The sequence below is a fragment of the Grammomys surdaster genome, unplaced genomic scaffold, assembly GCF_004785775.1.
Source record: "Grammomys surdaster isolate TR1022 unplaced genomic scaffold, NIH_TR_1.0 65, whole genome shotgun sequence".
Taxonomy (NCBI): Eukaryota; Metazoa; Chordata; class Mammalia; order Rodentia; family Muridae; genus Grammomys; species Grammomys surdaster.
In genome coordinates, this window is record NW_021604567.1 from 3,237,008 (window position 1) to 3,261,636 (window position 24,629).

At 43.6% G+C, this 24,629-nt stretch overlaps 1 protein-coding gene across 1 annotated transcript in view; it reads right to left on the reverse strand.

The window, feature by feature from the left end:
* Positions 1-9,708: 9,708 nt before the first annotated feature.
* The window catches only part of Rnf219 (ring finger protein 219), a 40,444-nt gene continuing 25,523 nt past the window's right edge, over positions 9,709-24,629 (reverse strand). The window contains exon 6 of the mRNA XM_028772437.1: positions 9,709-12,430. Within this exon, the coding sequence (XP_028628270.1) occupies positions 10,906-12,430 (1,525 nt within the window). The 3' untranslated portion in view covers positions 9,709-10,905. The remainder of the gene's footprint in view (positions 12,431-24,629) is intronic.

Consider the following 24,629-nt stretch of genomic DNA (forward strand, 5'->3'; position numbering starts at 1 on the left):
CTTGGCGGCTTGGCATGGAAAAAAAAAAAATCCAAACACTCCGCAAAGTCCGCGGCAAAGTGCGCACGCCGGCTCGCCCGGCCTCTGTCCCGGAGGCTGCGCTCGGCTGGGCGGCTCGGCTCAGCGGCTCGCCTCGGGGGCTGCTGCTGCTGCTGCCGCCGCTGCTGCTGCTGCTGTTGCTGTTGCTGCTGCTGAGCCGGCGAGCGCGGCCCGCTGCCTCGGACCGCGCAGAGCGCCCGCCCGCGCGCAGGTCCCGCGATCCCGCTTCTCCGAGAGCTCTAGCCCCGGCGCGCCGACGGGCTGCGCTCCTCTTACACCTGAGCCCCACTTCTCGCGGCCGGCCCCGGGCAGCTCTCGCGAGAGCTTGCGCGGGCCCCGCCGCGCTGACAGACAGCAGCTGGCTCCGTCTGTCTGGGGCGCGCGCCCTCCCCGCGGCCGCGCTGCGCCGTGCTTGGGCGAGCGAGCTTTCGTGCGAGCGAGCAAGCGCGCGCGCGCTCGTCGAGCCGCCACCGGCGGAGGCGGCGGCGGCGCGTGGGAGCCGCTCTTATAGTGACCACCGGCAAGGACAAGGCAGGTGATGCACCTGTAGCTGGCCGGGCATGCGCACTGCACGGCCCACCTTGCCTCCGCGGGGCTGCAAAGATCAAAAAAGGCCAGCTATTGTTGAAGGGCAGGCACCTTTTGGAGGAAGAAAGACAGGATGCAAGCGCTCTTCTCGCTGTGTTTTCCTCCCAGAATATATGTGCATTATTTAGGCACACCTCCACTACCCTGTGCCTAACAAGCTGTTATATAATGTATACAGAGAGGCATTTGTATGTTAAATTATGCCCGTGCATTCCTCTGTATATGGAGAAAAAAATAACAACACACAAATGCGATGTGGAAGATGCTGCCTTTATGCTGCAAGAACCTGTTTCTTTCATGGTTTATAAATAGGTTCCTGGAGAATAATAGCCATGACAGACAGTTGTTTGAAGCAGTCAGACGCTATTGATTTCCACGTAATTTAATTTCTCTGCATACTTTGTTGTTGTGAATATAACTGTGTCAGGCACCACCAGTGACAGTCACTTAGGAGCCGCGAGGAGTATGTGCTTTCTACTCGGGAAAGGCTGTTGAAATGAAATTGTGCATTTCTCTTATTGTTTGTCTCCTTTAACCGTGTACAAACTCACATTTCAAAGGAGCTCTAGGTGATCTGAGGCTTCTAGTCATCAAAAGGGAAAAAATAGTAAACAGGGTGTAGCCGGGATCTTTATCTTTTCCTCTCCAGTCACACACACACACACACACACACACACACTTTTTTCCCTCTGGAAACTCCCAGAAAAGAAATCCACTTCAGAGAAAAGGGAATAAGATGTTGAAAAGAGAACTTTCTTTTGCATCGTTTTGCACCCTTGCTTTTTATATCTGCCTGCTTATAGTATTTTTCTTGCCTGAGATACGGAATGAAGCTAACCTATAGGAGATTGTGATTCAAAATATAAATTCAAATCAGATAGAAGGAACTGGTATGCTGTCTAGTCCAGCCTTCAATAATAGTAATAACAATGTTAATAATAGTAACAACTGTGAAATTAAAACCTAAGAAGAAGAAATAAATTAATGAACCTGTTATATTACTCTCATGTAGCAGAAGATCAAGAGCCTCTCTGGAGAGCCTCAGCTCGGGTGCCTAAGTCCCTAAGGATACAGTCTTTGCCTAGGGTGATAATAACGGTCCAGATGTTATCACACCTGCTAGCTAGAGAGCCTGAGAGAGACAAGAAACTGCTTTATGGGAAGCAGAGATCAGATACATAATCCTTCAGGTCACTCGCACACCAAGGAGGTCTGCATTTTCACCAAAGGGAAGATCTCATCTCTGCAAACCCACATCTTCGGTCCAGCAGATTTTATTTCCCCTTTGCTTTAGAGCATGTGTATCTTCAGGATACCCACCAGTTTATTCAGATTCCAAGGAGAGCCCACAGGCGTCACTGGCTTTTCTTTCTTTCTTTTCCTTTCTGTCCTCCCAACCCCTCCCTTTCTTCTAGCCTGGGAGGGGAGTGAGAAGGATGTTCATTTGCTGGTGCAAGAAGTAGCCACTTCTTCATCCATTATGACGTTCCCCTGGGAGTGCTAAATGCAACTTTATCTCAGCGGGAAATGGACTATGAGCGGGACATCGCTGGAGGGAAAGAGTGAGTCCTATGGTCACAGCCCCACTGGGTGTCCAGGCTTAACCTAATCCTTCCTGACACCCACTGCAGTGGCTCCTTGAGTTCTCTTGCGTGATATAAGACAGAATGCCTTGCCTTCTTAGTAGCAAGCTCCAGTGGTCCTGGCTCCAAGTCCCGACAGAAATGCTTGCCTCTAGGGACCTTAAATGGCGCAGGACGGATAACAAGGCAAATAGAGTAGCTTTGTGGCCAGATGGATCTACTGGATGAGGGCTGGAGGGCGCATGTCCTTAGCTACTCCAAGCTAAACTCAGCTCATCCTCTGATCACGGGAGACTTATGAACTCAGCCCGAGGAGGCATGGGCCTGAAGTCAGAAGCTTCTCTTACTAACTCACCTCTCTTTGGCAACGGGGGCACTTTTTCTTCTTTTTCTGAGTAAGGCCAGATTTCTATCATAGGAAAAATGGCTCCCTCCGCCCCCCTCCCCCGCACCTTGGCACCTTTGGACTGTGGGCCCAATCCAAAGGTCATCCGTGCCTCCTTTGTTTTCTACCATGACACTTGTAACATACACAGCTTTATCAAGCAATATTTGTACTTAGAAAAGAGGAGAGCCTGTTGACCAGGGACAAGAAATAAGGGCAGAGCAGGTTCAGGAAGCCAAGGCTGACTGGGGATTGCAAGATCTCTGAAGGGTTCTTCTTAAGACAGAGCCTGGTACAGGGTGCACTTGCCCTAGGGAGACGCCCCTGTATGGTCTTTTCATGGCCCCCTGAACATCTTCTTTATCGTCTTCCTTAAATGTTTGCTCCGTTCTGGTCTGGGCCAGTACAAGACACCAGAGATAAAGGGAGCTAAAAATTTTAAGTGTCTAATGTTTGGGAGTTTATGGTCTATGTACGAGCGTTGGGAAACCACGGGAAGAGGGTGTATGTGTTATGGGAGAGGGCATATGTGTTATGGGTGTGGCATTTGTGATGAGAGATTGTCATGTGAAAGTACAACGTGATGCTTGAAGAGCCATCCTGCCCAAAGCTGCACAATCTCAGCTTCCCACTGTCCCAGGACACTTCCTAATGAGGGTAAAAGGACAGGGTGGCAGGCCTAGGCTCGTCCCCCAGCCCCCATGTCACTGCTTTGCTTTCCTGGCTTGGCAACTGCTATAACTAGTTGGCCCCTGCCTGTGCTAATAGTCCCCAGATGGGGTCTGCACCTTGGCATGGCTTCTGGGGCAATTCCCCCACCTCCTTCTTGTTTAACGACCAACACAGATTATCCCCACCCCTTCTCATAGCTCTGCATTTTATCAAGAATGGGGATAATGAGTGCACAGTTATTGATTTCTGAGGAATTTCTGCCCCCAGGGATGGAGAGCTTATCATCTGGATCAGAGACACATTTCTTTCCCTCATTAATTAATTTTCTCCTCCTCCTTTGGCAGCCCTGGCTTTCTATTTCCTTGGGCAGTGCCCCTCTACAGAACCAGAGAGCATTCTGGTTACTTGAAGTGAGGACATTTGAGGAGGACCCTGAGCAACGACCCTCTCAGTCTGGGGGAGAACTCTCTCTTGGTTTCACCCTTTACCCAGGGGGATGTGCATAACTTCTGCTGCCCATCTGGATACGAGCTTTCTCCTTTCAAAAGGATGCTGGAAACTGAGTTTCTGCTATAGCTTTGGCTGCCATGGCTGCTCTCCGGGAGGTGACAGTCTATGAACAGGGGGAAGCCACAGGAAGATGGATGCTTGTGATACAGGTGTGGCATGACACCGGGTTCAAGGTCATGCAGGATGCACCTGCAGGTGCTACCCAGACTTTGGTGGTGAAGGAGGCTGTTCATAGGCTCTGGGAGTTAAGTGTCTGCAGGCACTGTCTAGGATCAAATGAGTCACTTTTCTTGACTCAGCGAGAACCCTGTCATAATTCAAAGGTCCAGAACACGGCTAATTTTAAAGGCCATGCAGCTCAGTGTGAAGGTCCTGGAAGAGGAAGTGTAGGCCTAAGTAGGGTTTGAGGAGTTCTGGTAAAGGACTCATTTTGACAGTCCCTGTCCGTGCCTCCACCCTCCTTTACTGCATAGGGGAGGATTGGCATGGCCCCAGGACCGCCTCCCAAGGGCGGTACCCTACTCTTAGAGCTTCCTCCCTGAGCATCCCACCAGCTTCCGTGGTGTTCACGCCTTGTTCAGGACCTCCTCTGGTGTCCTGGGACTCTGAACATCGCTGCATCAAACCTTCCTTGTGATGGGCAGTAACCATGTACACTGCATGGTCCACGGGGTCTGATGCATCCCTGAACTGGACTCTGTGAACCTGCGCTCTATCGCTAGGACTCCGGGATTTCCAGAAGGCCACTGTCCTTCCTCTCTACCCCCACCGCCTCACAGCAGCAGCCCAGCCGCTAGCCTCCCTTGGTTTGCCACGTCCAAGCCTGCTAGGCATTGGGTCCACACGGACTGGTTTCTCAGACTCCTCGCTCTCCACTCAGATGTGCTGTAGCTGTGATCAAAGTGGGGGGGGGTTTTCCAGGAAAACTGGGGGAAGGCCAAGGCTTTTTTTTTTTCTTTTTTTCTTTCTTTCTTTCTTTCTTTCCCTTCCTCCTCCTCCTCCTCCTCCTCCTCCTCCTCCTCCTCCTCCTCCTCCTCCTCCTCCTCCTTCTTCTCTCCCTCCCTCCTCTGTCCTTCCCTTTTTTCCGGCCGTTTAATTAAAAAGCAACTTCCTTTGGGAATCATCTTACTGGCTGCAACCACCCCATCTAAAGATGATCTTGTGGGCTGTATTGGGTGTCCCAACTAAGTTTATTGCAAGTCACTCTACATTTAGCGTTGGATACATTATATACAGATTTCTGTATTTCCACCCTAATCTCTCATCAAACCCACCTACCTTATGAAACCCTCCCGGAGAGAAAAGAGAACATCCCTCACAAGCGCTGGGCCTCCCTGCCTGTCAGTGAACAGTGTTACTTTTGCAGGCCAAATGATCACTGCAGTCCGGTTGGTTAACAAGGCTACCATTCCCCTGTAATTTAGGGCCCTAACAACCAGAGGTTGCACCGCTCCCTCCGTCTGTGCCCTGAGGGCTCAAGGATGGAGGTGCGTGCTCAGGGAAGGAGCGTCCCAGTCACTGGCTCAAAATAACGGCAAACAAACTTGTCCACAGGTACGGCAGTCCCTGACCCCACGGGAAACGATGTAAGATCTGTCGCCTTCCCGTGTCAGACAGCCTCTGGCCGGCCGCTGGGTCCCGGACGCAAACTCGTCCTACCGGCAAGGACCAGCAGTTCTGCCCAAGGGACATTCCGGGGATGCAGAAGGGCGCGCCTGCCGACCTCTCTCGGCCTCCAGGAGCAGGATCCCTCGGGGGTCTGGAAGCCGTGGAGAAAACCGCGAGGCAGCCAGTCCAAGCCCAGGAGTGCGGAGCTGGGTCCTGCCGCCCGGCTCTACAGCTCGCCGGTGTCGCAGCCGGCCGCCCCTCCTTCCCGCCGCCCACACAAATCAAAGCCCCTTGCGAGGGACTGGGAAATAGTTGCCTTGTCATGTAACACATTGCCCTGATTTATTATAAAATTTTAACGAAATCATGCATATTTTAACAGCCTTTAATCACTGCATGAAAATTTAATTCATGGACTGTAGCGCGTTTAAATAAATGAAGTGTTAATTCATTAGGATTAATTAATTTGTTAAAGGATTGTGTGCAAGGTTAAGGTGGGAAGAAAACTCTTTGTTGGTTTCGCGTCTTAATCGCCAGGTTTCGAGAGTGATAAAGAAAGGAAAGGAAACCACAGAACCGGCTGTTGGAACACGGCCTGGGAAGGACCAGAGGAGAGCGCCCTCGAGAGCGCGGGGAAACTTGGGCTGCAGGCATCCGACCGGTGGGTCCTCCCTAGGGATCAAGATGGGGAGGGCTGTGAGGGGAAACTGGCAGAAATCCCAAATGGCTGAGTACCCATGGGTCCGAGGTGGGTAAGGGATGGAGCTGCTGCTGGAGGGCCGGACCCCACATCCTCACCCTAAACACTAGGAAGAGCTCCAAGCCCTCAGAGGGCCAAGCCTTGGCTTAATGGACAGCAGACAGCCTGCCCCACCATCCCCGAAGCCCTAGGGAGTCATGTCTCGCCACCAGGCCGCCAATTCAGGCGGCTGGAGCTGGACTCCGAGTCTCTGGGGATTGTGAAAAGAGGCGGAGCAAAGCTCCACTTGAGAGCGGTGGCTGGAACACTACCGGAAACTCTGTCAGTAGGAGCCTAGATTTCCGTACCTCTTCCAAGAAGCCTGCTAAAATAACTGGTTCCTTCCAGGGCACCCAGACATGCAGAAGAGTGGCCCTCTTCAGCCTTCAACTTGCTTCAAGACTCTAAGGAGAAAACACCTCTGAGAAGCTTCCAGACTTTGTTTACCTATGTTGTAAGCATCAAATAGGATCAAAATTCGATCCTCTTTCCTCACACTAAGTTTTGGTGAATGCCTGAACAAATCTTTGCCTTTAGGAGAGTGGGTCTTTGTACCTTAACACAAAAAGCCCTCAAGTTTAATGCAACCTTAACTGTGTTAGAGAGGGCCTGCTGTTTGCTCGCTATCACACCACCTTATCTGAAAAGGAGGAACTCAACCCAAGGTGTTCTAGACTGCCTCTGTCAAACTGAGCTCACCCTAGCCATGCTCCAGATGGATTCTTAAAGCTGCACCTTAATAGATGCTTCCTCGCTGTGAGTAGAGTTCCGAGAATTAGGCAATAAATGTTCACTCTGTACTCTGAGATCATTGCTTAAAAGGTTTTCTCTCTGCCAAGTATTATCTAAGGGGATCAGGTTACATTGTGATAGGCAAGGGCTGCTTCCCAGGACTCCCACACACAGGAATGAAAAGACCTTCTGAGAGGCTTTGGAAAACTCTTCTAGTCTAACAGGCTGGACACCATGAACTGTTCATTTCAACTTGGTACTCACTACACATACCATCCACAGGTAAAGAGCAAGGGAGAAAATCTCCTGTATGTGTTACATTTTTAATAACTAGAAACCATCAGGTCTGTAGCAACAAATGTGGTCCGGAAACATTACATAGCCCAAGACCAAGAACCCTTGGTCAATGGTATCGTTTCAAGCCAGTACAGGTACCAAAGAGAGGAAACAATGCAGATTCGAAGCTAGGGGCCTGTGAAACTTAGTCTGTTTTTACGTGTTTTGTGTGTGTGTTAGGTAATTCAATAAAACAGAGGACTTAACTTTTAAATGGGGTAAAGATTTGTAATTAAGGGGACTACACTGTCATGACAGAACCTCTAATATTTTCAGAGAGCAATGTAGACATGACTTTTTAGAGATTAACTATTAAAAGCTGCCCCTATAAAAAGCCATGAACTGAATGAGTGTCTTTTCCCAATGTGGCTTTAGTGAAATGAACCAATATGGAAGACCTAGTTCATACAAATGTCAGTTACTGTGAACTTTTTAGGAGGCCAATGCCTTATCCATTAGGCTACCGGGGCTGATACTGTGAACTTTTTAAAGCACTGTGCTCTAAACAACTGTGCCGCCTGACATCCTAACTTAAACCTTCAAATGTAACAGGATATACACGTGCGGCATTGAGCTTTAGTGTAAATTAGACTCAGGAAAATAGGCAGGAATTGAATGCTATTTAGACATAAACACTCCCAAGATGCTTTAAAAAGAATCTGCTGCAAGAAATCCCAGACACATTTACCCCTTTTATACAAATATGGACAAGGAAGATAAGCACCTTTGCAGTTAGACATCTGGTTCCAAACTCTGGTTTCAAAACATTCCAGCAGTGTGGCCGCTAGTTCTACTTGGCTTTTGACAAACTGAAAGTCTTGAAAGTGGATTATATGAAACAGAGGCTAGAAAAACATGTAGCTTCAAGTGCATGGGTTTTGAGTTAGGGTCTTGTGTATCCTAGGCTGGCCTATAACTTGTCCGTAGTTCAGGATGGCTCAATAAAACAGAAGACTTCACATTTAGATGGGATGACGTTTTTAAATCAGTCATCACATTTTATGCATATGGTTGTTTTGCCTTGTTTATTTGTGCCCCACCTACATACCTGATGCCCTCAGAGCTCCAGAACATACGTGGTGCCCTCAGAGCTCTAGAAGAGGGTATCTGATTCCTTGGAACTGAAGTTAGTTCTGCATTGCCATATGGGTTCTGGCAGTGGAATGGAGATCTTCTGCAAGAGCAACTAGTGTTCTTTATCACTGAGCCATCTCTCCTGCCTTTGAACATATGATCATCTAGCTTTTACCTCAAAGGTGCTGGGATCAACACGTGTGCTCCAGCACACAGGGTACATGCAGTGCTGGGGTGGGACACAGGCCACTGGGCATAGCGACGAAGGACTTTACCATCTGAGCTACATCCCCAACCCATCAAAAGCGTTTTGTTTGGATTGGACATAGTATGTATGTTTAACAGTGTGTGGAGCTGCCTATTTATCGTGAAATCAGACACTAAGAGTAAGGAAGAATGAAGCCATGACTACATTGACATAACCCTAACCCTAACCCTAACCCTAACCCTAACCCTAACCCTAACCCTTAAATCTTAGAGAATGATCACCTTCAGTGGAAGGATGAAATGTGGGCTTTATAGCTATGTCCACAAGACTTAAGCAAGTGTCCTCTACTTTGCTTGCAAAGTCCTTAACCCCACTCTTTTATGAAGGATACTGCCTCTTAAAATCATTACCTGGGGGTTCTATCTCAATATAGCTAATTTGGGTGATATTCAGGGTACAGCACTTATACTTATCATGACAAAAATCCCCTTAATTTCTACATGGATTCTAAATGTATAACCATATCATCAAAGATGTATCGCCACTAGCTCTGAAAGTATCCCATTAGTTTTACCATGGCAAAGAAATGAATTATTGGAAAATATGTATGATAAAACAAATACTATCCTGTTAGCCCCACCCCCACCCCATTATTATTACTTCTGAAAGTGGAGAAGATGATTCTGTAGATCATAAAAGTGATTTGTTGTATTTTTATGGTTCCGTTGAATCCTCAGAGTCTATTATAACAAGGGTCAGCAAATTCTTAACTGAAAGGGCAGACAGTACATATTTTAGGTTTTGTGAGCCACAGTCAGTCACTGAGGCAAGTACTCAGCTCTCCTGTTCTCGTCAGAAGCACACACAGACACTTAAGAGTGTAGCTATGTTCTAATGAGACTTTACTTAGAAACACAATTTGAATTTCATATCTTGTTTTTGGTGTGCTATGAAGTACCTTTTTACTAAAAATATAGTGAGACCATTACAATTTTTTTTTTCCTCTAAGACCTTTCAAAAGTAGCTGCAGGTTGTGGTTGCAGCTGCTGCTGGACTAGAACACTGGCCTTGTGTCCACAAGGTCCTGGGCCCCTGTCTCTGCACTATACACAAAACATGTGCAGCTCACCTTACGTCCACGGTTGGTCAATGGCTGACCATTATAACATGAACTGAAAATAGGATTCGGTGTCTTTAGAGGCTCATTCATATCCATGATGACATCAAACGCTTGTAGTGCATATGGCATCCTTTATTTAAGTCACATAAAAAAGCATGCAGTGTTAAGGTAAGACAATACATGTAAAATGTTCAGCACACATTAGATAAGCAAGTTATTAGCATACAGACATTTTTATAGCTTAGGCTGGCACACCAAACATGTTTAAAATGACATACTTTTAAAGCCTACACTAACAGTTGTGCTTCGCTCTCACATTGTCCCATTCACACCTGTTACTTTTCAGTTAAAAAAATGTCCTGCATAATAGATATTCACTAACCAATAGGAGGTGGTTTTTTCCTCTGGTTGCAGAACGGAGCGAGTGAACAGGCTCCCATGCTTACAGCTGCCACAGTGAGCAGTAACATGCAAACAGAACTTTATTACACAAACGCTCCCTGTGACACAACAGGTCAAACACCTAACAGACTGCCTTTCTACCTACACATAAGGAAAAAAAGCTAGGATGTTTAAGTTCCTCCAAACCCAGCGGATCTGATTCTAACTTTACACTTACGTACACATATACGTTCAAAGATAGGCAAATATAAACGACCTGAAATAGTATTTTCATACAAACAATGTGTTCTTTCATAGTAGTTCACACACACACACACACACACACACACGCCCACAAAATAGACAGAACACAATGTAACAAATTGTAAACATCTATATAAAACCTAAAAAAAAAAAAAAAAAAAAATTAGTGAATCCTCTAAGATCGGAGTGCCATTTCTCCAGCATGGCCTTGGTAATAGTTAGGCCATCATTAGACATAAATAAAAAGAGGCATACAAATTTCCATTCTAGGAAAAGCTTTAAAGAACAGACCAGACAATACCAACTGTCCTAAGAAACACAAGTTCTGAAAGCAGTTGAGTCTTAACAGGCCACCATATCTAACAGGTCAGATCTGAGAAAACAGCACGGAGCCAATCCAGATACATATAACATTCATTAAAAGCAGAACAAACAACAGAGACAAATCAGACCTTCTCCCTAACCTCTCTGGTTAAAAGATGACCAAATGAAAGTGACAGGCCAAAGTTTCTTCAAGATGAAGTATCCCGGAGACAGGTAAACCCACCGTTCTGACTTGACACTTGCCTGAAGATTATCAGTTCAGGATTGTAGAGAACCTTCAGGAAGTGACTACAGAAACACTGAAAACACCCCCACCCCTTGCAAGGCAACCTCCCTGGTGAGTCAGCTTTTGGTCGCTTTGGATGGGCTGGCATTGGAAAGGCTGCTCTGTATCTTTCTCTTTGTTGACTGGTTCACGTTCTTACTCCTCTTCTCAGGCACAAAGGCAGCAGACCATGGAGACTGAAGTGGGCTGTGAAGGCTCTGCATCTCTGAGGACATCTTAAATAAAGACGATCCAAACCTCTGATCCTCAAATAATCCTTGAGAACCGCTTAACAGAACACCCTGGGAAAACTCTGTCTGGAACAAACAGTTTTGAGATTTGACTTCACTAGCTCCTGAGTGAGAAGTGGAGTGGAGAGAAAAATCTTCACTCATCTCATGGTCAGCTGGGGAAAGGAGAAAAAAAGAGGTGGGTTTCCACTCACTCCCGCTCTCTAACCCGTCAGCTGTGAGAGCATGTTTGGAAAGACTCAGTTTAGTTCCTTCTTGTAACTTGTCAGGTTCCTCAAGAAACTCCCTGCCTTGAGGTGACTTTGAGGACCCCTCCAATTCCACCGATTTAAAACCGTTATTACAAGGGCTCTTGCTGTTGTCAGACTCTGACATCATCGAATCCAGCTCAGAGATTTTGTCAAGATAAGCAGCATCCATGGATGCCTCACTGGATGTTCTTGTTCGATTCATTTCAAGGGAGCGAATACAACTTAGTCTCTTGGACAAGCACGCTCCTGACTTCTCACTCAATTTTGAAGGTATTTCCCCAACAGAATTTGCTATTGTATTCCCCTCTGAACTATCAAACTCCAAGCTCTGGGCATAGCTTGTGGAACAACAATCCCAAAATCCTGTCTTTGAGGAAGCAAAACAGTCTGATTTCTTTTCATTTTCCCTTCTATCATCCTCTGAAGAATTGTTATTACAGGCATTTGGAGAATCACAGAAATCATCAAATACCAGTTTTCTGAGATGGTTTGCATGCTTTTTGGAACTCCCTGCTTTGATCACAGGGTTCTCTCTGTTTTCTGGAGTGTTCAGCTGAAGGCAGCTAAGTGACAAGGGAGTACAGGAAGCTGGGAGCCCATAAAGCTCTTCCTCTTTGTAAGGGGCACAGTCGCTGGGCTTGCTGTTCCACTCTCTCTCCAAATAAGTGTTCATTGGCGTCTCTCTCGCACCCAGCCGTGGCTCTGTGGGCTTGGAGTATCTGTCTTTGTTTTGAGGACAATTTGGTTCAGTTCTGCTGGTGCTCTCCTGTCTGACAGAATTGGTGTCAGCTAGTCTGCTGCTAGAAGGTGTGGCCAGGTGAGAAGCAGAACTGGCTTGCTGCCTGGCACTGTCACTCTGACTCTTTGCGGGTACGACCTCATCGATGCTGTCGGGCCCCTGGCCGTCTGGAGAGGGTGCCCTCGGGCAAAGGGCATCCATGTCTTCCTTTGCTTCCTCCGAGTGTTTCAGGTGTGCTACTTGAGACTCTAGTTCCTCGATATATTTATCGCTTCGTTCCAGAGCTTTCTTGAGGCGATTGGTTTCGCGTTCATACTGTTCTACTTTGGACTGAAGAGCAGCAACTGTAAACCTTCCAAACCTGGAAAGAATGGAAGGATGGTTAATGACACAGCTCAGGCTGTTTTTTTTTTTGTTTTGTTTTTTTTGTTTTTTTTGTTTTTTTATAAAATTGAAGTGTAAACTGTCCCCACCCACATATCAGTAACAGTTTCAATCACGTAAGTGAGATTTTGGAACACTTCCTTTTCCAGAGTAGAACAAAAAGCAATTCTGGTGTAGTACCTTCAAAAAATGATTACACTTAATAATGAGTAATAATAAGCACATGATAGCACAAAATCTAATAAGACATTTTAGTAGTAAAGTCAGACTAATGTCTGAGACAAAGGCAGAAACCCACTGATGATTTCCTTTCTAAGAGCTATCAATCCAGCTCACATATGCATGAAGAGTTATCCCCTAAAACAATGGCAAAGATTTATGATAACATTTGAACAGTGGTCCACATCTTGAAATATTTACATTCAATCATTTTCCTATCGCACAGCAGTGTTTTACAATACATTTCTTATACAATGTCACCTTGTCAAACATAAAATGTCAATTTGAAATTCAGAAATCCAGACGTCTCAGGAGGGGAGGTTTTAAATACTTATTTGGACCCTTTCAATTACAGTCACTGCTGATATGAAGCTTTCTCTTGGCCTCTCTCAACACTGGGCTCTAATTCATTCCAGCTCTCCTATTTTCTGCATTTTACAACTGTGTAGGACATCAATCTCATTTCTTCCAACTTTGAAATACGAAGTCAGTGCTTGTGGTTCCAACATACTACGCATAAAAACATTTTTATACTTTCTGAAGGGGTATATTTGAGAGTGACTAGAAAGAACATCAAAAATGCACTCGTTACCTGGTACTATCTATTTTCCATTATTCTGTCAAGAATGGGTACTGGGTTCAGTGGAGAAAACAATTTTTGAGCAGCTAGTACAGGTTGGGAGTGCATCTGGGGCTGGAGACACAGATTTATTAATGCTACTGCAGCTCATTCATTCTATCTGATGATGAGTGAGAATTCTTAAAGGAAACTGTTTTCTTAGGATACCACCAAAAACCCCTTTACTTTCTAAAACTCCTTTAGAGCCTTAGTTGTTTTCTTGATAACTTCCATACTAACTGATAGCTAAGAATTTGAGAGCTGTCTGTGGTCAGAAAGGTATTTGAGAAGGTATGCTCTAAGAACTATTCTTTTTCTTCCCTTTCTTAATTACAAAAATAATCAAAACTAAGAACATGTATCAGCAGTAAACCATAAGAAAGAGTACAAGAAGCCATCAGCAACTATATCTTGCACAGTCAACCGTATGTTCTAGACAGCCACTCAATGCTGTCACCTCCCCAACCCCTGGCCCAGTTTCTCTCCAGCATAGCACTCATATGACCTCTGCTCTCTTGCTTCCGATAGAAAAAGGCAAGAGCAAAGGTAAATATAGAATCATCACATCTCAGGGTAGAAAGGGCTCTAAAAGATACAACTGCTGAATATTGATCTCCTCACTGCAATTAACTCAAGTCCCAAAGCACATTGCCTTCAGCTTCTGAACTGCAAGACAAAAGCAAGAGACATAATAAAACCAAAAACTACAGGGACAAGCTTCTTCGTCTTAAGACAAAGTTTGCTACTACAAGAACTTAGTTAAACAATGTCAGAGTTTTTCTTTGTTAAAAAATGTTTGGCTTCTAAATATAGTTCATAGCAAAGCCATAGCTCTGTAAGAGAATTTGAAAAAAGTAGACAAAGATGAGAGTGCACTCTGCAAACATATGTGTGAGTTCCTGATTGAAACCACTCTGGCATAATCAAGTAACCTGCATGTTTTTAAATGGGAAAACGGTGTAGCATGTTTATTTAATGCAAAGAGTGAAAGTGACAGCCTTTTACATTTACTCACAGAGATTCATTTTTTAAAGTACAGACTTTATAACACAGATATCTTCATATAAAAAAGACCACATGGTTTAAAATCAAGTAATGCCACCAGACAGCATATCAGAGGCTACTAAATTGTGTGTGCATGCATGCATGCATTTGTGTGTGTGTGTGTGTGTTGTAGACATGTATGTGTGCTGTGCAGAGGACAAAGAATGACAACTGAGTGTCTTCTCTCACTTTCTTCCTTACTGCTTGAGATAGGGTCTCTCAACCGAACTTAAGAGTATGCTGTATTCTGGATAGATTGAGGCTCCCATGGTCCTCCTAACTTCCAACAGCAGTATCTGTGCCCAGCCAGAGCTTTTGACGTGTGCCAGGAATCCTTCCTTAGACCCTCATGCTTGTGCAGAGAGCTCTTGCTCACTGAGCCACCTTCCTGGGCCTCACTTAATGGTTTTTTTTTTTTAATGTAGCAAAGGTTCTACTGATATTCCTAGTCATATTTTTCTATCATTTCAGAGAGAAAAGCTGAAGTGCCTTGGGAACTAACAGACAGTAGCATCAAACAATATATGAAGTTGGACAAGCAAAGCACAACTTATTGAAAAAGTTAGGTTATTTTCTGATAGGTCAGTGATTTGAGAACTCCAACACTCCATTTTAACACTTCACAAAAACTTATAATACTAAGTGATGGGACTTTTTTAACCATGCTAATGAGCACACTGACAGAAATAGTCAAATCCATGGGAACTAATTTGTCTTCTGGCTCCTCTATTATAGTCGATATGCCAGGAGGGTAGAGGGCCTCGGGGTCTGCATTCACTGCTACACGGTTAGAATCATTCTTGATATACAGCAGTCCCTTGTTAAATATCTCATATAAATATAAGCCTCCTACTTTAAGCTACATTAGTCCATTCGTTAAGGTAGAGCCAACACTACAGAATGAACAAGCTAAGTCCTCTGTCCTTTTATGTCTAAGCATGAAAGTCATTACATTAGTAAGTCAAACACATTTCATACATGTGATTTCTTATTTGATTTACAACAAGCAAAGCAGCATATAGCTTTTTATTGCAGACTTTATACAGCACAGCTGTCTAACTACAGGCTTGATGTCCTTACAGCTCTATCCAGAAAGCTTTCCCTCTTTCTGAACCTGAGGAAAAGGCTGAAGTTTTGACCCAGGTCAGGTAAGTTTTAGTGATCCAAGACACTTCTATTAATTTGGCAAAAGGTAAGTAAGTTATCATATAGAAAAAACAACCAAGTATACACATATAATGGCATACCTTCAAGAAATAAGACAATGAACACAAGAGCTTATTTATCTTTTGATTTTAATACTCTTTTATTCCTACTAATTCCAGATATTTCCAGAGTACATAACATTAAAGGAAGCAATGCCAAGGCAAGCCAGAGGGATTTCTAAGTATCATTTAACATTACTTCCTTTTCCCGAGCAAATTTCAAAATGGTGCATTTTTATAAACATTCCATTAGAGACCAAAAAGCTTTGATTTTCAAAGTAGCAGTGATGGCCAAAGGCTTCATTATGCCAGAGAAACACTGTGAACAGTTTGGGAGCTGATACTAGAAATACGTTTGCCAGAATCTAGAGATGCTTACAGGATTTTTGAGCCTGCCAATGTTAACTGAAGTATACGTTCTAGATGAGAGAAAAGGATACAGAGGCAAAAGCCTGTTCGTGGCCCTTCTAAAATACAATGAAATGAAACACAAAAAAATGAAAGTCTTATTAATTTGACTTTTGAACATTTATTTTCCCTTTTAAAATTATTTATTGAGAATGTCATATGCAAGGATTTCCATCATCCGTCCCTCCCTTTCTGTCTACTTCCTTTCAACCCTTGAATCATTATTTGTATGTGTGTGTACATTTATACATACAACCTTCTGAAATCATTCAGCATTCTCATGTGTTTAGGCTGACCTCGTGGGACTAGTTAACCTAGCAGGGCATGTCCCTGGGGGACTCATTCCCCTCGACCAGCAGCCTTCAGTTGTCTGTAGTTCTTACTCTTCTAGAGGTCAAGTCCTGGGAGAAACCCTCCTTCATGTTGGCATGTTGACTGGTGGTGTCCATCTTTTAAGTCTTGTTTAGGCAACCATACTGCTGAGACTGTGCATCCTTCCTGTTACATATGGAAGATGCTATCTTATAGCAGATGTGACAACTACAGTAAGAACATCTCTAACGACACACAGTTCATAAGACCACTTTCCCCAAATAGGTTGTCAAAGAAAAGGAATAAAAGGTTTCAAAGAGGCCAGAAGAAAGCAAGAATCATTATTAGAATCTCGTATTTGAGGAACTGAGTGTCAGTGCCTCACTGTCAGCCCCAACTATAGGACACAGCAAGCACAGGAGATTAACAAGATTCCAAAAACTGCAGAAAGGCAGTCTTTCTAAAGACTTATAAATTCACAGTCTTGTTTAGTTTGTGTGTGCATGTGCATGTGTGAGTGCATGTGTGAGTGCATGTGTGAGTGCATGTGCACTCCCACCACAGCATGGATGTGGGAGCCGGAGGATGACTGTCGGAGTCAGTTCTCTCCAGCCACGTGGTTGCTGGTGCCTCAGACTCAGGTCATGAGGCTTGGCGGTAGATGTCTTTACCTGTTGAGCCACCCTGAGCATGCCATTCATGCGAAGCAAGGCATCCCATTTGCATCCTCAAATGTATAGGTGAGTGAGGCTAGGGTCACAGACTGGGCGTCATCATGCAGGAGCGTCTCTGACTTCCCATTTTCCCTTACCTACTAACTGAGGTAATGCAACAGAAACGGAGTGAAAGCACTCTGAGTCTGGACTGGCTTTTGTGGTCTGGCCTATCTGACAAATCTCAGTGCTATTAAGCATTAAGACCGGCATATCCAAGTCTATTTCAGGACTTTTTTTTTTTATCCATATGACTCTGGAAAAGGGCCCAAATATTAGAGAGCCCAGAGTCAGTGCCCAACTAACTCCAAACACCTCAGGAAGAGCACACAGGTTGTCCTGTCGGTGGACAGTAGGATCTGACGATATTCCCTTAAAGAGTTCTTTACAACTTGATAATGAAATGTCCAGTCTTCTACAGATAGCTCTACTGTGCTATTAAATGTCTTTGGAAAGCTCTGAAAAGTCCTTTTACCTCTGGTAACATTGCTGCCTTACCATCTAGTTAACAGTGATAAGCAGGATAGGAATCCTAAGCTTCTGTGACCAGGAATCTCGGCATAAGAAGGAACCCATGCCTTTGGAGTTGAACTTTACTGAGGTCAAACCACAACAGTAGAGCAAAAGGGAAGATTTGAGAGTGTTTGGAGAAAGGTGTCTTCAGGTTAAAGCGACAAAACTTCCAATAGCCTGTTCCCTGGTGGGACTCCTTTTGGCAACTTGCAGAGAAAGCCGTTAAAGACTTGCTGTATTAAGGACTTTTACCTTCAGTTACAAATCTGGTTAGGTAAGTCTCTCTTGGGCTGGCAGGAGGGTAAAGGTGCTTACTGCCATGCCCGATGATGATCTGAGTTCAATCTTTAAAACTGATGGTGGATAGAGTGAACTGGTTTCAGTAAGTTGTTCTCTGACTGTCACACATGGACCACATGGTATACCCTCACACCATAATACTCACTCAGACAAAACACAGGTAAATTTGAAAAAATAAAAAAAGAAGAAGAAAAGAAAAGAAAAGAAAAGAAAAGAAAAGAAAAGAAAAGAAAAAAAGATCAAACTATCCTGAGATAGGAGGGAAGCTATGCAGCACTGGCTATGTCTTTGTAGCCAGTTAGTCCTGTCTTTGGGGTTACTACCATGTGTTTTTTTGCAATCTTTTGTCTCTGCCTGCCCCCCTTTTTCTGCTGTTGTTTTTCCTATTTTAGTATTTCCTTTACCATTCTTGTATGTATTTCTGGCAGTGTATCATGGCTGTTCAACACTGGAGATCATTATGCTAACATTGAGCCCTCTTCTTAAGTAGCACTAGTGATAGATTTTTTTCCCTTATTTTAAGATTTCTGTATAGCTGGACACTATCTTATTCTATATAAGTAGGACAAATATATAGTTTTTACTTTTAACAGTTTGAAATCCATGAGCCGTAAAAAGATGACACACTGAAATCTACAAAGTTCATTGTTTTTCTATTGCTAGAAATGTATCCTAAATAAAATCAGATATTAAAAAAAAATTTCAGTACTGATACTCCTTGCTCAACACAGTTCCAATATGTATGCACTGCCCTAGTTTAGTTAAATAAAAGTAGTCTTCTAACAACATGGTCTAAATTTCTGTTATTTCACCATATTAAGTGTGAATAACTTCATAGAATCTCCCACTTCTAGCTTTCCAGTTCACATACAATATATATAAATAAAAGACAGGTATCACAATTAGTGTCCAACCAGGCCACCTCTTCCAAAGCCCATCCGAGAGCACTGCGTGGCCTGTTACATATCAAGCACACTGACAGCAAACTTGTTATGCCATCTCCCTGTCTCCCACTGAAATCTTCACCTGATATTTCAGAGAGGCAGACAAATAGAAGACAGAACAGGGCAATAAAAAATAAAGGTGCAGAACAGCACTGAACAGAATTAATGCTGGGAGGAAAACCAGAGTCCAGTGAAAATGTAGTTAAGAAAGAAATAGCTGACTGTTAGAATGTCACAATATTTGACTGTTCAATCGACTCTAGGTATGCCAGAGAGCTTACCAGAATCAAACTCATCACAGACATGAGGACAGTTACTGAGGAAGGGGATGATGAAATCTAGAATAAATGATGAGCTCAGAGAAACAACTTTGACACGAGAGCATGTGAATGTCATTACACTAAGAGCAGAGAGGATTGAAAGGCAAGAGCTTATGCAGAGATACAATTGTGACAACATAGCCAAGTATCAAAGAGGTTAACTCACGTCCTAGCTTTCTTTCTATTGCTGCAATAAACAGCATGACCAGAAGCAACGTAGAAAGGATTGATTTGGATTATCCTATAGAGTTCATAAAATGAGTAGGTAACCTGTCTTAGTAATCACTGGGGGAAATTTACAATTGTCCTATGGATTTTAATTATTTTGTCCATCTCAATATCAGCATAAAAGTATATGGCCACAAAAATGGTGAGAGGAGTATTTAGTACACCAATATTGATTTAGCACAGTTTGAAACACTCGATATCACATTCCATCACTGAGGGAAGTCAGGGCAGTAACTGAAGCAGAGACCAAGGAGGAACACTACTTTAAGGGACTGTCCACCATGGCCTGTTCAGCCTGCTTTCTTATACGACCTAGAACAAACTACCTAGGGGGCAGTACTGCTTATAGTTGGCTAGGTCCTTTCACACCAAAACAACGCCCCACAGATTGCCAAAAGGCAAATCTCACACCAGCATTTTCTCAGTTGAGTTTTCCTCTTTCCAGATCACCCTAGTTTGTCAACCAACATACTCACATACATGAAGAGAAGGCAAGTATCACTCAAAACCTCTTGTATGGCTTGTTATGTCTTTGTTAAACATAAATGTCTCAAAATTTCAAGTTTTTCAAATTATGCTGTATAAAATATACTAAATATTAGTTTTACCATTTCATGCCCATATGCATTTATGCTGATAGTAACATAATGTTTTGACAAAATATTAAGTTTTATGAGGCAATAGTGAATTTTCCCCAGTGATTATTAAGACAGCTTATCTTCTCATTTCATGAACCACTATGCAGGATAAAGGCTACCTAAATTAAAATAGTTGATAAATGACTCAGAAATTTATACTCAAGAACAACTACAATTACGCTAAGCAAGACTGCCCTAGGCACTGGAGAGACAAGTCATTGGCTGTGAGCACTTGGTGCTCTTCCCCAGGACTAGAGTTTGGTCCCCAACACTCACACTTGCTGGCTCACACTCACCTGTCCTCTAGTCCCAGAGGATCCTACTCTCTCTTCGGGCCTCTGAGCACACTACATAGATGTGGTACATAGACATTCATGCAAGCAAAACATCCAAACACACAAAATAATAATGTTTTAAAAAGAGAAGAATAATCTATTCTTTGATTATTTTTTATCACAGAGTTGCCTGTGCATGCAGCAATATGTGCAGGGTTTGTTTTGTTTTGTTTTTGAGACAGGGGATCCTTTATGTTGGTGAGACTGACATTAAACTCACAATTTCCCTACCCCTTTCAGCCTCTCAAATGCTGGGGTTAGAGGCATTCTGGCATAAGTATTTTCTTTGCTGTATTTTTCTTTCCTTGTCTTCCGTATACTCAATACTTCAGTATACTAAGTCTACCCATTAGGAAATCCCCTGACTTTCAGTTTTTTTGACTGAACATAGTATCAGTGAGTAGCCTGCTATATGAACCTGTCAGGAATCTGAGTCTGACGGGAATAGGAAGCACAGGAAGCTTAGCTTGGGGTCCTGCCTTGTACATGTGTGCAGCGGGCCCAATGCTGAGAGCATTTCAGGTAAAGAGAAATGGAAGAACAGAGCTGAAGAAACACAAAATTATATTTGGGGGTAGGGAAGAAGATTTAGCTGATTCTTTTCTTGCCTGCCTCCTCTGGACTTGATTGTCCATTTTCTATGTCTATTTCATCACTGGGTATTTTTTGGCAGGATGTAGAAGTATTCTATCTATGTACTACAAAGAACAGTGATTCTATGCCCCAGCCCAGTGTTGGGCTTACAGACTGAGGGTCCCATGCACGCAGGCAAACTTATCACCAACCCACTCCTACTCCCAGCTGGCTACATGTTGCTGAGACATATTCCTAAAAATGCTTCCTCAAAAATGTTTCTCTTTTTAAAATTAAGCACTTAGGTACATAGCTTTGTAGAGAATTTATAATCAAAATAGGATTGTCTATGGCAATCTTTATCACATCTTATTTCCATTTAAAAAAAGTTGTCGTATACTGAGATGTATTGAGGGAAACAGGAGGCATGTCCTCTAAAAACCCAAGACAACCAACTTCTCTTCCTTAGCACATCACTCACCACCCAAGGAATAAAACATGAAAAAGGAAAATATGCAACAGTAAATGTCTTCAGTCGCCAGAGATGGTGACATTAAGCGCAGCACCACAATTTCCTGGATATTTGTTGGCAGGGGTTTTAGACAGACAACACTGGAATAACTCCTCTTCCTTCCACTTCCCCAAAGTAACGTTTCAAAAGCAAGACAGAAGCTGGGCATGCTGGTACTGCCTCTAACACCTACACAGAAGCTAGCAAGGGAGGATTCCAGAGTTTCGGCCCTCTGGGAGACACAGGGAGACCCCGTCTCAAAACAATAGCAAAGGAGAATCTTTCAGACAGAGAATAGCGTTTTAAAACAACAGCAGTAACATCATTTTAAAGGAAGTTCTTTAGCGTTTACTAAATTAACCATGCACTTGTAGTTAAAGTTATACTGCTGGAACCTGCCATTCTCAGTAGAAATGACCTGTGTATTGGACAACATATGTGAACAGGGACACATTAATCCCTTTCAAGACCAGTCTCTCATGAGGCCTGAGCCACACAGGGTCACTTAGGGTCACAAGGAGAAACACATACTGTGTTCTTGATAGCTTGTTTCCTTCCCTGTATCACTGGTGACAGACCCTTGGTGTCTAGACCTTTGTTTGAAAATTATAACTAGTGCATCACCTTCTCTAAGCCCCGATCCCACCCCCAAGCAAGCACTGTTCTCTCTATGCCACCAGTAAGATAAGATTCATTTTAATGTGAGTGGATCTCATTTTGGGGGGAAAAATTTACTAAAGGACTGACATTGAAATCTGAATGATATTGATGATCTTAATCATCCATGGGAAAAATATTATTTTCTTATTGTTTTACACTTCTAAAAGTATAAACAGGCACATCTCACAACACAAACTCACAACACAAACCCAGGAGTAGAAAACACTACAGCTGAGTAATGAATTATTCTAAAACTCACAGACAAGTATCTGTATATGAACTTTTCACTTTAGCTAAATCCTTCCTTTCTCTGTCCCTTCTCTCCACGCATAAGGAACAGTCAAAGTAAAACAAAGAACTGTGATCCAGCTGCTCTGTAATTATGTATTAATTATGACTCAGACGAATCACTGAGGACTAACATGTGTCGGGGAAGGTCTACAAGGTAAGTAGAAGGCATTGTTCCTACTCTCAAATATCCATTCATAATCTCTGACAACCACACGGCTTAGTTAACAACAAGCATTGCAAGCACCTAAAGTATCCTATCAATACAATAAAGACAAGGTGACAGAAAACTGCAATAACTGTCTATCACCAATTAGCTGTATATCCAGAGAAGGGCCCCTCAGGCACCCAGCCTAGGGGCTAGAGCACAAGTGGCTGTCACAGTCTGGCCCCAGGGTACCATCAGGCTTCCCCTGACAGCCACAAGTTCCCCTTCTGGGAAAACCAAAGGGCAGAACAGAATCAGTCACTAGATCAGGCTGGGGTCAAACACGGAATCACGGTGTTTGTCAGAGCAGAGTCTGGAGAAACAAAGGAAGTTGGACTAGGTCAAGAGGGGAGAGCAGCCCAGCCAGCCAGAGCAGACCGAGGTGTAAGAAAAAGGGGACTGGCATGTGGGTCCCTTTAGGAAAAGTAAGCAGAGTCATGAATTACAACTGATACACAGCTTAGAGCCAGGACAGAGAAAGATAATCCAGTTTATATAGACTCAGAAGAAACTCAGGACTGGAGGAAAGTAATCTCTAATACATCTTTCTAGTCCCCTCTTGAACTTCCAATTTCTGACATACCTTTAGGAGAAAAAACTTCAGAACATTTCTCGGCCTCTTCATTTGCAAAAAATCCCAATCTCTGATGTCCTGCTCTCTTAAACCCCTCACAAACTCTTAAGCACACAATGAAACGCAAAGATCTTACAATTCTGGTTAGTTTACTTTAAGTAGTAGTGCATTTGGAAACACATCTAAGTGGCCCTCGGCTGGCAGAGTAAGTCGCCATTATCGTCATGAGCTGATCAGTATACAGCCTGATTACTAAAGTAAGGACTAGTAGAATCATCACAAGATCACTGCATTCCTCTGCCTAGGGAAACTGTGGACTGCAGAGAAATCTTAAAAAACAAAACAGCAACTCAATGAGTAATAAGTCACTAAGAAGAACACAAGTGAACCAAGATGCGCATGGTGAAGTATATTGGATATGATTACTAGCCACACATATAGAAACAGCCCTCTCCTTCTTTCTCTGTTAGCTGTGGTAGTTTGAAGAAGAATGCCCCCAATAAGTTCATACATCTGAAGGTTTTGTTCCCAGTCACTGTGGTCTTGTTAGAGGAGGTGTGTCACTAGGGGTGGGCTCTGAGGTTCTAAAAGCCCACATCAGCTGCAGTTTTCGCTGCCACTGCCTTCTGTCTAGATAGGATGTGAGCTCTCAGTGCTATTCCATGGCTATGCCTGGCTGCTGCCATGTTCTTCTTCGTGAGGCCAAGGACTAAGCCCCAGAATCCTGTAAGCAAGTCCCTAATTAAATGTGTTCTTTTATAACCTACCTTGGTCATGGTGTCTCTTCACAGCCATAGAAACAGTAACTAAGACATGTTACACAAAGGTTTACACTAGTTCTTTCAATCCTGTCAGTAATATATTATCTATATAAATTGAGAGTATCAATAAGCTGACTGATGTGTCCAGTGTCATCTCCTTCCTAATTTGTTTCTATAACCAACATTTGCCAGATGCTTTCCAGGTGTGAGAGACTGAGAGATAGGCTACAAGGCTCTTACTCTTGAACTGAGAGTTCAGAAGGAGGGAGACAGCAACAAAGACATAACTAAATGACAAGGAAAGTTCAGGGACTGGAAAGACTATAGTGACCATACTGTAAGACTCGATGAAGAGTACCTATGGACTCTGTTCTAAGTACATTTAAAAGTTTAATTTGCTTAACCCAGAGTGTGACCTTTATGGTAGGTAAGTTCCACTGGCCCCATTTCACAGAAGCCCAAAACTAAGGTGGAGAAACCCCCAGCAGTTGTAAGAAGAGTCAGTGTGCAGTCCTAAGGAGTCTAGTACTAGAGTCCATGCTCGTAACCACCATGCTTGAACACTTCCCTGTAGGACTTTTATTCCAGCCTTTCCTTTGACCACTCCAGAAATGGTAAGGGAACAGGAAGCAATGAAGGCAGGGGCTTCAACAATCTGATCAGTGACTGATGATCAACAGAGGCAGCTCCATATACATCAGAAAGGAGCTCTCTACACAGATGATGCCTGCCTTGCATGTCCTAGAAACATGTCAGGAAAGCTGCAAAGAGTGAGCTCGAGAACATGGAGAAGGAAGAGTCAG